Source organism: Kogia breviceps, chromosome 13 (genome assembly GCF_026419965.1).
Source record: "Kogia breviceps isolate mKogBre1 chromosome 13, mKogBre1 haplotype 1, whole genome shotgun sequence".
In the NCBI taxonomy this organism is placed as follows: domain Eukaryota; kingdom Metazoa; phylum Chordata; class Mammalia; order Artiodactyla; family Physeteridae; genus Kogia; species Kogia breviceps.
The window spans coordinates 55,529,413-55,545,840 of NC_081322.1; the positions used below are offsets into that span (position 1 = coordinate 55,529,413).

The following is a 16,428-nucleotide window of genomic DNA, read 5'->3' on the forward strand; positions in this document are numbered from 1 at the left end:
TGGTTAGTAACAGTCACTGCTGGTGTCCACATGGGTGAGGCTGGCCAGCGCCTCTGCAGCTCTGGGTCAGCATGAGGCTGGCCGAGGAATCAGGTAGCCCAGGGCCCTCTGAGTAAGCCCGTTGCTCCAGTTAAATAAGTAAGGGTCAGGATCTGGGAAGGTCAGCACTGTCAAAGCACTGCCAGGAAGTAGGGCTGTGCCCAAGGCTTCAAGCTGAGACCCTGGCTCTCAGCCCCATCTTCATTTGATCTTGAACTCTGCGTTGCTCCCTGAATGGAGGAGCTCAAGGTCTGTCCACCTTTAGGGACAGAATATCTGCGGTTAGTTTCCAGTGGATCCTGATTACAGCAGAGGCAACCGCAAAGGCTCTCAGCCACTGGGAGGCTCTTACAGTACTTTAAACCCTTTAAAGCAATTTGAGTCTTCTGTGTCTGTTGTCTTTGAAGGCATCATGTGTAGTATTTGAAACGTGTAGTGGCCAGGTTAAGTGATTTTTCAGTTATTCACTGGAGATGGAAAAAAATCACAAAATTCTTCTTTATTTTACATTTCTACTCACTTGCAGTGGCTGCCCCTCTACACATGTTTGGATGCAGGGAGTAAGGGAAATCTATTCGCAAACACATGAGCAGCTTCCAGATCTGGGAGGCCTAGGGACACTGAGATGATAAGTTGCCTGAATATAGAAAAAGCAGGGAAACCTGGCTCGACCATTTTCTCTCTGTGAACATCAATTTTCTCATCTATAAATTAGAGGTAGTGATGCCTAACCGTATGAATTAATGAGCATCGAACCCCTTGACCTAGGGCCTGACACATGAAGAACACAAGTGTCAGCTCCTTCCCAGCAGCCATAACTGTAGATGTGGGGCTGCCTCTGTGCCCCAGGAGAGCTTCCTTAATGGTTCTCAACTGGGTGTGGTTTTGCCCTGCAAACACGGGGCAATGTCTGGAGACAGTTTGATAGTCCCAGCTGGGAGAAGGGTACTACTGGTATCTATCTGGCAGAAGCCCTATAAATTACTGAACATCCTACAATGCACAGGACGGTCTTCCACGACAAAGAATCCTCTGGCTCCAAATGTCAAATAGTGCTGGGGTTGAGAAACCCATCTGACTGAAAAGTCATAGCAAAAAAGGGCAAGGTTGGCTCATTTTCCTTCATCCTTAAGAAAGAGAACATATATTACGATAACATAACAATACTGACCTCTTCTGGCACTTAAAGAAACAGCCTATAAAATCTAGACAATGCTATGAAACTAAATCTGATTGTGGTGAAAGAAAATGAAAGTAAAGGTATTTTGTTTGTTTTAATTTAAATAAGCAATCCTATCTATTCCGCTGGTTTCTTGATTGTGGATTGAAGGACCTAAGGCTGGATTTTATTGATTTTAATTTTGACCAATCATACAGCCTAAAAAATGTTTTGCTAGATTTGTATGATTTACTAAATAATTACTGATGTTTCCATGACACACAAAACCAGGAAAAGGTCAAGTGTTAAATTCTGTGTTTAGACACTTACTTCAATTCAAGTGAAACTCTAAAGGAAAAAGATATCAAGTTTAGCTTGCCTTAGTATTACAAGAAAATGTGCTAGAATTGAGCACTTGTATCACAAAATATCAGATGTTGATGAAAATTTTTAAATGACTTACTGCACAAGAATGCTTTAGAATCATAGGGCAGTTTGTAAAGCTGGACTTGCCTTGTGTTTCCACGTTGTTGCATCATTAGATGAAGTCTTCTTAGTGGGTGATTACCACCTGCCTGCCTGGGTTACGTAGGTGAGCCTGCAGTCACTGCCATGTTTTATAGTCTGTGTTGAACTTCTGCGGTGGCACCCTTCTAAAAGAACATACTTTTTTTGCGGTACGAGGGCCTCTCACTGCTGTGACCTCTCCTGTTGTGGAGCACAGGATCCGGACGCACAGGCTCGGTGGCCGCGGCTCACGGGCCTAGCCGCTCCGCGGCATGTGGGATCTTCCCGGACTGGGGCACGAACCCGCGTCCCCTGCATCGGCAGGCGGACTCTCAACCACTGCGCCACCAGGGAAGCCCCAACTAAAGAACTTTTAAAAGCTTATTTAAAAAACAAAAAACAAAAAAACCTTGGGCCTGTGGAGGTCTTTCTTACTATTTACCCCTTTCTGTAAATATGCGGGGGGTAGGGGGGGAGTTATATTTTGTTCTGCCTGAGTCCGTAGAAGATGTCTTCTATTGTAAAGGGAATGGTTTTACATTTTTTGCTTGAACTTGCCCTGAAGAATGACCCAGACCTTTACAAAGACCCACGAACATTCAAGGAATGGCTGAGGATGGGAGTGTAGCCTGTGCAGTGAAGCTGCCCATATGCAAGCTTGTGTCTGTCTCACTCCCTCAGGGGTTGGAGGAAGTGAGAAACTGGTCCCAAGTCCCTCGACTGTAGCTCAGGTATCTCAAGACGACTCACCAAATAAATGAATGGAAAATCTAATTCTCGAGTCTATTTCTGATGGTGTAAGAAGAAAGAGGGGAGAAGTAGAGAGAAAAGGAGAAGGGATTCTTTCTTTTTTTAAAATGAGTGTTAATTTTTGTTGATGAGTTTGAATACAGGATAGTTTATTACCTTGGGCTTTTCTTGTAATATAAGTGAGACTGTCTTCCTTCTTGTTCAAGGAAAAAATCTAAGGCTGGGTGTTAAATTCCGTGGATTTATCTTTTGTCAGGTTTGGTTTCCTTTTCCAAGTTTCATGAGAGGTAAAGTTGAATATGTATATATGGGGCTGGGGGTTGTGAAATGAGGATGGGGATACAAAAAAAAAGGATTATTTAAAAGTTAAATGATCTACCTAATTTTGGTTTGTCTATACACATCCTTGCAATAGTTTTATTTTTCCACATCAGTGTAGGAGTTTATTCAGAGAAGGAAGTTCCTAGAGTCTGTCCGTCAGGAAGATTAGTTATTTTTTGTTTTTCCATAACTATTTGTTTGGTTTTTTATTCACAAATTTGTGGCTGCTGCGTTTTTATCACTCTGCTTTTGGATTGTTTTGGTCTGAGTTGCAGATTTATCCACTGTGCATCTATTTTGTGTGTGTCAAACTGTGCCTTTCTAGAATAGCAAATGATGGTTTGGAATGGGAAGAATATTCCAAGTGCCTTAATCTTCTACTTGAAACATAGGCAATTGGAGAAGCCAAGAAGATTCATGATAAATGTGTCACATCTTTTATTTATTTATTTATTCTCTTACATGTATTTTAAATGATGAAAAGCTGCCCATGACAGTTACAGAAAATGGATGGAGTTACCTTTAAAAATGCTTAAGTTCCATTTATGTACATCTGTGTGTAAATCTGTGTGTGTACATACACGCACTTTTTAACAAGAGTTAAATTAAACTCCCCACTAAAACTCATATATGGGAAATGTGTAGTGGCATTCTCACTTATGGGGAAGCTCAACAAGCTTTGGGAAGAGTCCTAGGACATTCATATTAAAATAGGAAATACAGGCTGTCTTCAAATGGCTCAAAGCTTTGTAAATCCAGGATGGAAGTCATGCAATTCTGAGACATCTAATCAGGATCTTTAGTTTTCAGTTCTTTTCCATTTTGGGGAAGCTCTTTCAAATGCTTTCTGCTTTCAACTTCTCTTTGGAGACCTAGTTCTCAATCCTTAAGGGTGAGCACAAAGCATGCATGTTTGGAATTTTAATGTGTCCTCTTTATGAGATCCAGATTCTAGTGACTGGCTTCCTCTTTGGTTCTAATATCTAAACTCTAAAATTCTGTCAGCATTAATCTCAGTTGAATCAAACTATACTCATCTGCCCAAACCATCCTTTTTCCTCTCCCCTAAAGTATTGCTAAAATATAGTATACTTTTTAGATGTTGGAGGATAGATTATCTAGTCCAGTAAAAAGAAAAGTATAAACCAAGGAAAGCACTGCCGTCGCCTTAAGAACTGGTCCCCACAGAGGATCAAAGACCAAAAATAATACAAAAAGCCTCAACATCTGCAAATCTCTATTTCTACCCCACGTTGTACAAAAAAATGTAGAAACTGTACTATTTCACAGGAAAAAGCACCCCATGATCACTTCCCCGAGACAGTTTCCACATCAGCGATCTTGCACTTAAATTTCCCAAATCCAGCCTCATCCTCTGCAGATGACAATCCTTTTGTGAACCGAAATAATGTTCAAATTCTGCCATTAGTGTCAGAGATCACTCATTCCTGATTCACGGGCGTTGATGAACGGGTCTGGATTGCTGACATAGCTAAGGAACTTGCAGCATCAGCTGAGCTTCTTACCCCAGCTTGCTGGAAACCCAAACAGCAGTCTGTCTCCATCTTTTAGAAGCCGATGGCATTCCCGCCCAAAACCCGGTGCCACTCTGCTGCGCCTGTGCTTTGTGACCGTGGCCATGGCCTGAGGTCACACCAGGAGGTAGTTTCGGAGCTCATTCCAGAGCTGGAATCTCTGTCCAGATTCACGATGGAACCAACAGATCAAGCGATCTTTTTACAACCCAAGGTCCAGCTGTCTACCTTATCGTGATCGGAGTGCCTGAGGAATTAGGAATTCTCGGTCTATTGCAGACAGAAGAGAAAACCCTTCAGGGCAGCTGTTTAAGCCAAGAAGGAAAGGAACTTTGCACGGGATTGGCAGTTCTTGTCTGGGTGGAGCTTTTCTCAAAGCAATGGGTGGATTTGAAGGCCTCAGGTGTTTTCTGGTTCATTGTCCTGAAACGATTCCCCCTCCTGTTGTACTGGAAATAGCTAGCCGTTGCCCGCACCAGGGTCACCACCACCCCGCGCACGATAGGAAACACGATTTTGCTATCTTGTTTCCTTATGGGTTGCCGTACGAGGGATAGCCATCTCCACCTGCGGATGGCCTGGGCCTGGGCGGGTAGCGGCCGTCATCGAGGTCCCTGTCGCCCAGGAAACCGTCCATTTGCTCCCCTGCTCCCCTTGCTGCATGGCCGGTGCAGTCCGTTTGGTGCCGAGAACCAGGCTTGGCACATAGCAAGTGCTCAGTGAAATGCTTTTCACAGTCCTCAGTGCAAGCTAAGCTGCCGTCCCCAAAGGGGGTCCGTCCAGGTGGGCTGCTACAAACCTGCCAGGGATGCTATCCTGTCCCTCGCACCCACCTGGGCAGCCTCCTGCGGCCCTGCTGCACAGCCTGCACGGCGGACCGGGCCCCCAGTCCCAGGACAGCCTTGATGTCCCAGCCAGGAGCATAGGGCACGGCTCCAGGCTCTGTCCCCTCTCCCCGTCCTTCAGCCTCCCGTCCAGGCCCGCCTCGTGTCACATCTTTTAATTGACAATTGACTTCGTGGTTTTTTTTTCCCCATGGCTTTGAGTGTGGTCACTTGAAATGCTTGTAACCAACAGAAGCCATTGGTGTGGATAAGGCCATGTGACCTCAGGTGAGGAATAAAAACTCAGGTCTGAGTGGCTCACTCTTTGGTTGTGATTCACGTTGGCCTCACACGAGTGAATTTCAGAAGCAGCCCCCGGAGGAACCATCTACCACATCAACCGTAAGGAACTTAAGCTTCTCTGTTTCTGGCTTTCATTAAAGCAAACCCAGTGTTTTCTATACTTGTTCCCTTGACCCACTTTTAAACATTTAGAGAGATTTTTTTTCTACAGTATTCACAGTTAACTAAAGTTTTCTTTTATTGATATATTCTAGACAACCTAAATTAACACAGAGGTTGGACAGTGTAACACAACTATGTCCTGGGTGACATGAAGGGACACCTTTCTACCACAGATAGTCCCAGGTATATGTCAGTTTTCAACTTGTCGGGATCCTGCTATAGGTGTTTTCTGTTACCAAATGGAGTTAATGTTCTAGGGACACCCATCATGTCTTGAGGATCCTAGTTCCTCTTAAACTTTCTCCCTTTATTTACTTGTATCTTTTTCAAGGAAGTAGAAACTTAGAATTATTTTATTGGGGAATATAAAGGTATAAACTCAGGCAAAACATTGATAGAATGAAGGCTAGCTTCTGGCTTAGTGTAGTTCTTGAAGCGACTAGATGCAGTAACAAAAATGTAGTGATGGTGCCAGGACAGCTGATATATTGATGTGTGCTGATCGTTACTTCTCTGCTGCGTTATTTACTACTTCTGTCGGTGGCCACTGCGTTGGTTGTAAGTCTTGATCATTTTGTCTTCAACATTGCAAAAAGACAGCTGCTCCTCTGACTGAATATCAGATTTAATTTATAGGCATTTGAATAGTACATATATAAGGTCATGAGAGCTAATTAAATCAGTCCACAAATATTGATATTTATGGAGAACCTTGTATTAAGAGTGTATAAAGTACCTCATAATCTAAAGGAGGAGAAAGACAATGAATTGTGCAGTTAAAATATAGCATAAGTGATAAATATCTTGAAGTCATCAAACTCTATTCTTCCCAATGCTTACCAAATAATCTTTTGCTGTTCATTTGGTTTCTCTAGTAGATTTTGTTCTGAGAAAGTAAAGAGCACAGAATTTCCTGAAAGAAATGTGGCCTTCTTGGCAAATCAATCTCCCAGAAGATTTGTTAGTGGAAACTATCATCTAAGAGGCTGATTACCACATGTGAAGTAGTGAAATAAAATATCTGCACTTAACAGACCACAGAATATGACATCTCTTAAAGATGCAGCCAACCTGGGTATCCCAGCCTGAATGGCCAGCTGGTCTTTCACAATAATTGAAGCCGTGTCTTAATGCAAGGACATTTTCTGTAGTTAGCCCAGTAAAATGATGCCACAAAGCAAGCCACTCCCATGGGCCTGGGCAGCAACACTGTAGCCATAGGGGAGCAGGGCCTCTCCATCCCTAAAATTTCCACAGCTCTCAGTGCCTTCAGGAGCACCTAAAGGTGTGGGTTGGGCATGAGCCTGAGGAAGCCTTGGGTAAATAGGGCCAGTTCAGACTGTCTGGGATTCTTATCCCTGACGCTAGGTTAGAGTCCTGCTCAGACCTTAGTCACAGAAATGATAACTTAGGTTTATGTGTATCCCTGATTGATTTGAGCTCCTTGAAGATGGCCTGCCCTTCAGGGCTGCGCAGTACTTATTTAACTCTTGTGTGCCATATACTTTCTGCTAACTTTAGTATCCTATTGAATTTTGGTGACCTCATCAATACACAATGCACCTAAAAATTTTATATCAAAGGTAAGTTTCCTCTTACAGTCAGAAGACAGTTGCCTTGTACATATGGGTAAAGGAGAAATGGAAGGAAGTATTTCCATATATTTGTTTATCTCTATCTGTAATAGCATGTCTCTTCCATCTTTAGCCAACATTAGGTTTTGGTGAGTCACAAATTTTTCTTTAGAGAGTAGAGTCTATTTTAACCAGCATCTGACTATATGGATTATTACCTAAACAGCATATTTTTTTAAAAAGGGGAAAGATGGAGTGTAAGAATTTAATTTAGTCGTCTGCAACCTCAGAAGCATCTTTAGATAAAATACTTAGTAAAAAGCATAAAGTCCTCATTCAGCTGATTAGTATACTCTCAGGCTGAGCATTACAGAGATGATCTTTTTAAACTACATTATTAAATGACACCAAAGCTTTAGAAAATAATGCTATTAGTAGTGGTGACTCATGTGTTCTTCATATTTTAATAAGGATAATAAAATTTTACAGGACAGTGTCTGAAATCTTTTCTTCATAAACTTGTTTAACTATAATTATAGTAATATATAGTATTATGTGTATTAATGCAATTTATAAAATGCAAGTCATAATGTAGCTTTTATGTAATATTTAGTAGTAATATATAGAATAATGTATATCATAATATATAGAGTAATGTAGATCGTAATACATAGAGAAAGCAAAAAAGCCATCTTAGATCAATTTAAGGCACATGACATGTTAACTTGTTATTCTAGTGTTGTTGGCAACTTGGTAGGATTCTTAGAAGAGAAACTGAGGAGGAACAGGAGAGAGGCTTTCGAGAGATGGTGTGGCACAAAAACATAAGAGTGAATAGAACATGAGTGAGGAAAACTGCATATGACAGCCTGGTAGGTTTTGAGGCCTTGGCGGGAGAATCATAGGCAGGCTAGTTGGAATCACCACTTGTAGCCAGCCGTGGAAGGTTTTGAATGCTAGTGTAAGAATTTTCAAATTTAGGCTAGAAGCAATTCCATTCCATCCATGTAATGTTTTTGCAACTGGGTTTTAACATGATGAAGGTTATGTGTTCAAAATATTAATTTGAGTGTTGTGTAGATTGGGTGGTGGAGAAAGAGACTGCAAGCAAGGAGGTAAAATTTAGCTAAGATTTAAATAATTTTGAGTGTGTAGTGACAAAAGCCCTAAATCACAGCAAGCAGTATGCACAGCAAGCAGTACTGTGTCATAGCAATGAAAATTCAAAAGGATAGACAGATATGATAGATGATGAAAAGATATGGAAAGGTGGCTTCCCTGGTGGCGCAGTGGTTGAGAGTCTGCCTGCCAATGCAGGGGACACGGGTTCGTGCTCTGGTCCGGGAAGATCCCACATGCCGCGGAGCAGCTGGGCCCGTGAGCCGTGGCCGCTGAGCCTGCGCGTCCAGAGCCTGTGCTCCGCAACGGGAGAGGCCACAACAGTGAGAGCCCCGCGTACCGCAAAAAAAATAAAAAAATAAAGATATGGAAAGGGCATCAAGAAGACTTGGTAAGACATAGAAAACAAGCCTGTGGTTACCAATGGGGAAAGGGATTGGGGGAGGGATAAATTAGGAGTTTGAGATTAGCAGATACAAATGCTATATATAAAATAGATACATCACAAGATCTTCAACAATAGGCTAGATATGAGTTTCTGGTAAATGAATGAAAAGCAGTTCAAGAAGGGAGGTGCATAAGAAATAATATTTTGGTTTTTTGTGTGGAAGATTCAGTAAATGTGCAGAAGGGATTCTGATAAATAAATTTGTTTTATAGTTTTAATTTCTACCCTCCTCAGATTAACATGTATTCGCTTTTTGTGCACACAGAGATAATCAGAAATCCAACAATAATGAGATTAGCTCAATAGCTTTTCCCTTAGGGAATAAATGGAGATATTTTGAAGTTTTATGTTAAAAGAATGCCTGAAGCTATTTTTACCAAACATCATGAAGAAAATATAATTAAGTAATAAATATTACAGTTGTAAGTTTATTATTTAAAACATGGTGAATTTTCATTTAAGCTATTCTATTGAATTCTTTTTTTTTTATTAAGTCCTAGGATAACTTTGTATTCTTTTTGAAAATATGCACTTCCTTTGCTGGATTTATTTCTTAATTCCTGAATATGGTGCACGCACACAAACATGCAAGATTCTTTTGTTATTTAAAAGAAATTCTGTAACTTTTATGTATTTGCCAACAATTCAGGGTATGATCACTCATCTGAAATCGCAGTTCATAATCATTTTACCTCATAGCTGTCTGTACTGTTTCAGTCATGTGCATGAAGCCACAGCCTAACCCAGGGGAGTGCTTGACAGGATGCATTCAAGTATGTTGGTGCCAATAGGTGATTTCATTTCAAGGTTGGAGGGGAGGCACTTTAATCCAAAGTTCACTCTTATTTGTACTCAGCAGCATTGTGTTTACTATTCTTCCGATGGTTGTAAGCCAGGTAAAGGCATAGGCTTAGGACTCAGACTAACCTGAGTTAGAACACAGCAACTTGTAACTGAGCCAGACTCTGAACCCAGGTCCCATGAGTGAAGGTCCCCATTAACAAAGGCTGAGACTGGCCCACAGTGACTTCTCAGTTGGATCTGGTTCAGTTTGTTGTGTCATTCAGTCCTATATGTGGGACTTAAATGAGTCATCATTGGGTCATTGTAGGTATAGTGAAAGCAGGCGGATGGTAGCATTTGACGATTCCCCAGGATGTCACCTGGCCAATGCAGAAGCACAATTCCTGCAGTAGGAGTCATTCCTGTGAATATTTGTTACTTTTATTAAGACAAGTCTATATATTTTGTTGCATGTACTAATGAAAGTAAAATGGGCATCTTGAAGTGCAAAATACTCCACAGCAGGTTTGCAAGATTTATTCACACCACATCTTGGTGCACATACTTGAAGTCTTCCGATGCTGATGTTTTCTGCAGATACTACTTGTGATCTTGTCTTCCTTACCTGAGTCTGGGCCCAGTAACCTTTCCAAGCCGATTCAGCTTCACTTTGGCTCTTGATGGCTGATTTCTCCACCCCCTCCACCCAAGACCTCTGGCCAGGGCCAGTAACCTCCGCTGCTGCTGCAGGGGCACCAACCCTTTGCCAAGGCAGCAAGTTTCTCCCTAAGTGCTAAGGGGAGTTCTGGATCCCATGCGTGGTTAAGTGACTGCAGAAGAGTGAACTGGGGAACTAAACACCAAGGGCCAAGATGCCCAACCACCCAGCACCTCTTCATAAGGATGTGGCTATGCTCCAGGTTGGTGCAGGACAGCCTGAAAGATATTTTTCTCTGGAGTGACCACTGCCCTCCAAATGAGAGTGGGGCAGGCTTCCTATGTCAGTCAGGGACCAGGAAAGAAGTAAATGGATGACATGCTCAAACGGGGTGCCTGATTCAAGAGTTTAATGAAGGGACTATTAGAAAGATAGAAAGAATGAAGGGAAACCAACAGGGGATGTTGAAGCTCCTCAGAGCAATAGCAGGTGGGGTTCTAGGAACTTGACAAGAGCTGAGCTGTAGAAGAAAAGTACTGAACAGAAGCTGTGGTCTTTGGTGGTGGAAAAATAAAACTGCACAGTGCGGCCTGGCAGGGAGAGAGGCAGTCCCTGCCCCTTTCTGTCCCGCAGGGTCCTGCTGGGGCTCTGATGGCCAATGCAGAAAGGAGGCAGAAGGGTGAGGGAACCATGATGATGTAATCCTTAGGCCAGTCTCCCAGGCACAGAGCGGACTGGAAGAGGATAGAGGGTGGGTCTGGAGAAGCAAACAGAACCTGCAGCAGGTTCCTCTATAAATCTTTCTGGGCCAAAACCCGAAGTGAAAGATTGGACATACACACCTCACAGCTCCTCTCCTTTCTCCCTTCCCTCTTCCTGCCTGCTCCCGGGCACAGAGCAGGAGGCACATACATCCTTGGTAAATCCTCATGCACTGTGTACCTAAGGGGAACTTCCTGGCCCGGATGTCCTGGCCTTGGCTTCTGATGTACAAAGAGGGAAATAAAGATGTGGAGAACATCCCCTCCTAAGAATATTGCCCATTTTGCAAAAATGTTGTCCTCCTGGCAAATCCAATTTCAAATGCCAAAAATCTAAATATTAATCTTTGTGTTTCTTTTGCTCCTTTCTCTACCTCAGACAGACGGATGCCTATCTTGGGGAGGCTAAAACACAAAAGAGAACATAGCACATTAATACTTTTAAAAACTATCACCCCCAGATTTCACCAATATGTTGCTGAGGTCTGTATGGAAATTTAAACATTTTCACATATCTTATCTGATTTAACATCATTTAATCTTAACAACAATCCTGTAAGGTATCCATTTTACAGATGAGATAATTGAAGTCAAGTGTCCTCTGCTGGGTAGTGGCAAGCCCACAGGTAGGCAGAATTCCAAGTGTCCCAACTCCTGTTGTAATGCTCTTTCTTCTATGCCAGATAAAGGCGGCATAGTCTGCACATTTGGAAAAGAAAACAAAATTCATAATGTATTGGTACCTGCTAAAAATTGTGCTTCTTGAACAGTTTTGCCCACTAATAATTGCTTTTATTAAAAATATGTTTTGGGCTTCCCTGGTGGCGCAGTGGTTGAGAAGTCCGCCTGCCGATGCAGGGGACGCGGGTTCATGCCCGGGTCCGGGAAGATCCCACATGCCGCAAAGCGGCTGGGCCCGTGAGCCACGGCCACTGAGCCTGCGCGTCCGGAGCCTGTGCTCCTTAACGGGAGAGGCCACAACAGTGAGAGGCCCGTGTACCGCAAAAAATAAATAAATAAAAAATATGTTTTTAATCTTCTCTAATATCCTCTTCCATAGTGACTAGGTTATTTTATACTCATTTTACTGCCCTTCTCACATTATCATCTGTCACTTGGTATCTTTTCCTATTTGCTTTTTTTTTCTTCCTGATTTTGACTCTTTCACTGTTTAATCACTTTTTAAAATCGAACTCCTTTTTTCCCCTACTCCTTGATTCTGGAATTATCCTTTGACCTCATGAGTGATTGCTAGGCCCCTAACCCAGTGAGTCAAAAAAAAGATGGGGAACTGGCATTTATTTCAAAGAGTAAAGAAGGTACCTAGTCTAATTAGACCTGACCTAACTAGCAGCTTCTGGGCTCCAGGCAGATTTCCTGAATGGCTGCTTTCTGGGAGAGAAACGTGGAGATTCATGATGTCTCTGAGGAGTGGCATGTGTGACAGATCAGAGCTGAAGGCCAGTGCAGGAAATATATCACTTTATAAGATTTATATACCTTCCCCCTGAAAAGTAGAAGCTGCCTGCTGGATAAGGGGAGGTCAGTCTTTCCCTAAATTTGCTAGAAGTTTCCCAATTCACATATTAGCAATTAAAATGGATTTCGAATCTTCCTAGAATATAGGAAGATACTAAAGATGTTTGATGTCTTGAAAAGTCTAAGTGCCTGGAACTATTGTCTCTTCCCTGGTACATGTCCTCTCATACTGTCAAGAAAGGAAAAGATGGAGAATTTAGGTTTTGGCTAAGTTTGAGCAGTATCTGCTAAGTTCCTGGGCCAGGCTGAGTTGGGGAGAAGACCAGAGTGTCTTACAGGTTCCTCCTATGGCTCTGCCCCAGCCCCCAGTGCAGGCGGGCAGCTTACCTTCTGGGCCCGTCTCTTAAAACTGTGCTTGGAATTACTGCTGATTCCTGATTTAGACGGTTATCCTAGAACACTGACTAAAAATATATTGGCCACATGTAAACATATTTACCAGCAAAAATAAATGACAGTTTTAAAACTTTTAAAATGACCTACTTAACATTCTTGTACCGAGAATCTAGAGATATTCTTCTAGGTTGCTGATGTTTGCATAAAACTGGCACCACCTTTCTGGGGGATAGCTAGGCAGAAGGTTTAAAAATGTCCATGGCCTTTGCCTCTGGAACCCAGTGTGTAGGAAATCATCCATATTTTGCCTAATGACTTGGCAAGGAAATGTTCACTGCAACTCCCCAATAAACAGGATAAATTATTAGTCATACATGAGACAAAATACTGTACAACCATAAAAAAAAAGGTAGATATGTGTTTTTGGACATGAAGGATATCATGTTATCCTATTGAAAAAGTAAATTAAATTCACAACAGTAAATACATATAACTATATACCAAAAAAATGTAAACAAATGCATAGAAGGAATACCAGAAAGGATGGACAAAATGATCATTATTTCTGGGTAGTGTGATTAATAGTAATTTTAATGACTAATGGGTCATTTTATTTTATTATCTTTTACAACGAACAGGTATTACTCATGAAAAAGGAATACTTAGCATTGAAACTGGTCTCCCCGACTCCTCAGAGAAAACCATGGTCCTGAATTTTTTACCATAGCCTTGCTTGTCTTTTTACTTTTATTCCTAAACAGTATTTTATTTAGTTTGTGTGTTTGGGGACTTCATATAAGTACAATTATACATATTATTCTTCTGCAACTTGTGTTTTTCACTCAACATCTTGTTTCTGAGTTTCATCCATGTGGCGTGCGGCATGCGTGGCTGTAGTTCACTCATTTCACTAGGGTCGAGTTGTCTTGGTGTAAATGACCACGGTGTGCTTATATGTTCTCCTGTTGATAGACTTTTGCTGATTTACAGTTTTTTGCTACCATGAAAGTTCTTATTATTGACCTCAGGTACTGATGTATGAGTGTCTTGGGTATATCCATAGGTGTGGAATGCTGGATGGTAGGATGTGTGAATGTTCAACTTTACTAGATAATGATCCATTTTTTTCAAGTTATTTGTATCTATTTATATTTTTGCAAGCAGTGTATCAGAGTTTCCATCATCTACATAGTTGTCAACTTTTATTAATATCATCAAACTTTTAACTTTTTGCTAATCCAGTGGGTATGAAATGTTTTAATTTGTATTTCTCAGAATATCAGTGAGGTGGAGCATGTTATTCTGGATTTATTAACCACTTGTGATTTCCCCTGTAATGAATCTGTTTGGGTTTTTCAGCCCATGTTTCTATTGGGCTGTTTCCATTGTTTATGTGGGTTGGTAGGAATTCTGTTTATTCTGGCAACTAATCTTGCTAGTTCTACATCTGGGAGATTCTTCTTCCATTAGTGGCTTGTCTTTTTATTTTCCATACAGTTAGTGTTTTTGATTAAGAGTTGATTTACAATATTATATTAGTTTCAGATGTACAATATAGTGATTCAGTATTTTGATACATTATACTGCATTTAAAGTTATTCTAAAAATATTGCCTGTATTCCCTGTGCTGTACAATATATCCTTGTATCTCATTTATTTTATATAGTAGTTTGTCTCTTTTAATCCTCTACCCCTATCTTTTCCCTCCTCCATCTTTCTTCCCACTGGTAATGACTAGTTCTCTATATCTGTGAGCTGTTTCTGTTTTATTTGTTTGTTTTATTTTTTTATGTTCTACATATAAGTTATAACAAACAGTATTTGTCTTTCTCTGTCTGACTTATTTCACTAAGCATAATACCCTCTAGGTCCCTCCACATTTTTGCAAATAGCAGAATTTCATTCTTTTCTATGACTAATGTTCCATTGCGTGTGTGTGGATATATATATATGTGTGTGTATACACACACACACACACACACACACACACACACACACACATTTGCCGTGTCTTCTTTATCCATTCATCTGTTGATGGACACTTAGGTTGCTTCCAGATCTTTGTTATTGTAAATTATGCTTCTGTGAACATTGGGGTGTATATATCTTTCAAGTCAGTGTTTTTATTTTCTTTGGGTAAACACCCAGAAGTGAAATTGATGGATCATATAGTAGTTCTATTTTTGGTTTATTGAGGAACCTCCATACTATTTCCATAACGGCTGCACCAATTAGCATTCCCACCAACAGTGCACAAGTGTTCCCTTTTCTCCTCACCAGCATTTGTTATTTGTGGTCTTTTTGACAATAGCCATTCTGACAGGTATGAAGTGATAACTCATTCTTAATCTTATCCATCCTTTCTTTCATGATTTGCCCCTTTTTAATGTCTCAAGAAATCCCTTCCTACCCAGAGGTTCATAAATATAAAGTCCCATATTGTCTTCTAAAATGTTTATAATTTAATCTCTGTGAATGGTGTGAAGGTGTCCGATTTTATTTTTACTATACGGAACACTGTTTGTTCCAGGACAATGTATTAAAAGACCTCCCTTTTTCCAGAGATGTATAAATGCCAGCTCTGTCATAATTCATGTCATAAATAAAGCTTCCGTATATATGTGCGCCTATTTACAGAGGACATATGCATTTGCGCTGTCCAGGCACTTCCCACCTCCCTCTGACAGAGTCATTGTGGCCACAGTACTTCCTCACGGCTGCAGCTGCTCCAGGTTCCATATCTGCATATTTCCACATCGAAGTGGAAAAACGTTTTAATACTCTCTTATCTCGAGGTTCTTTTGGACCACCTGGGAGGTTGTGAATTCTCAGGGGAAGCCCTTTTGCCCTGTCCATTTCATGCTGAGTGTCAAGGCAGGCAGTTTGCCTTGCAGACACCTGTGGGGAGTGAAGGTATTTACTTCCAGGTCACCTTACTCTCAGGGTGTAGCCCTGTGGACAGGAGGATTTATGGAGGGGGTCTCACCATAACCTTCTCTCCCTCCGTGGCCCTGGGCTTTGTCCTCTGCCCCCTGCATCCCATGGGACAGTAAAAACCAAGATTCATCTGGGTGGTAAATGTAGAATTAATGAAGACTTGTTTTGTTTACATCTCAACTTCCCACTTTCACTTAGTTTTGGGGATTCTTAGTTTTCTTTACTTTCTTGGCAGCTCATGACACATTTAGAAGGATTTCTTTCTTCTGGAATTTTTAGTTATTTTTCAGTGGGAGGGTCAGTCAGAGTACCTAGTTCTTCCGACCATGGAAGTAGAATTTGGCTAAATTCATTTTTTAAATTGTGTTATGTTTTGCCAATCTTGCCTAAAGGTTTGTTGGAGACTGAACCACTGCAAGGAAGAGACGAAGACACAGTAGCCAGTGCCGACTCCCCTAGCATGCTCTCTGAGGAGGAAAAAGAAGAATTAAAGGCAGAACTAGTTCAGGTATGTTTAGTAATCTTCTTATTGTTGCTATGTCTATCTCCAAATCCTGAGAATTATTGTTAGTTGATATAAGTTGCATATTACAATTATGTTGTGTTTCATTTAATAAGATTTAATAAGTGATATATTGTAAGACGATTCATTTTTCTGAGGTATTTTTGTAAT

General features: G+C 41.1%; 1 protein-coding gene across 3 annotated transcripts in view; it reads left to right on the plus strand.

The window, feature by feature from the left end:
* Nucleotides 1-16,428, plus strand: part of TPD52L1 (TPD52 like 1) — a 95,209-nt gene that overhangs the window by 41,724 nt on the left and 37,057 nt on the right. For all 3 annotated transcript variants that reach the window (XM_059083968.2, XM_067010701.1, XM_059083970.2), the window contains exon 2: nt 16,148-16,263. In XM_059083968.2, coding sequence (XP_058939951.1) covers nt 16,148-16,263 — 116 coding nt within the window. The remainder of the gene's footprint in view (nt 1-16,147; nt 16,264-16,428) is intronic.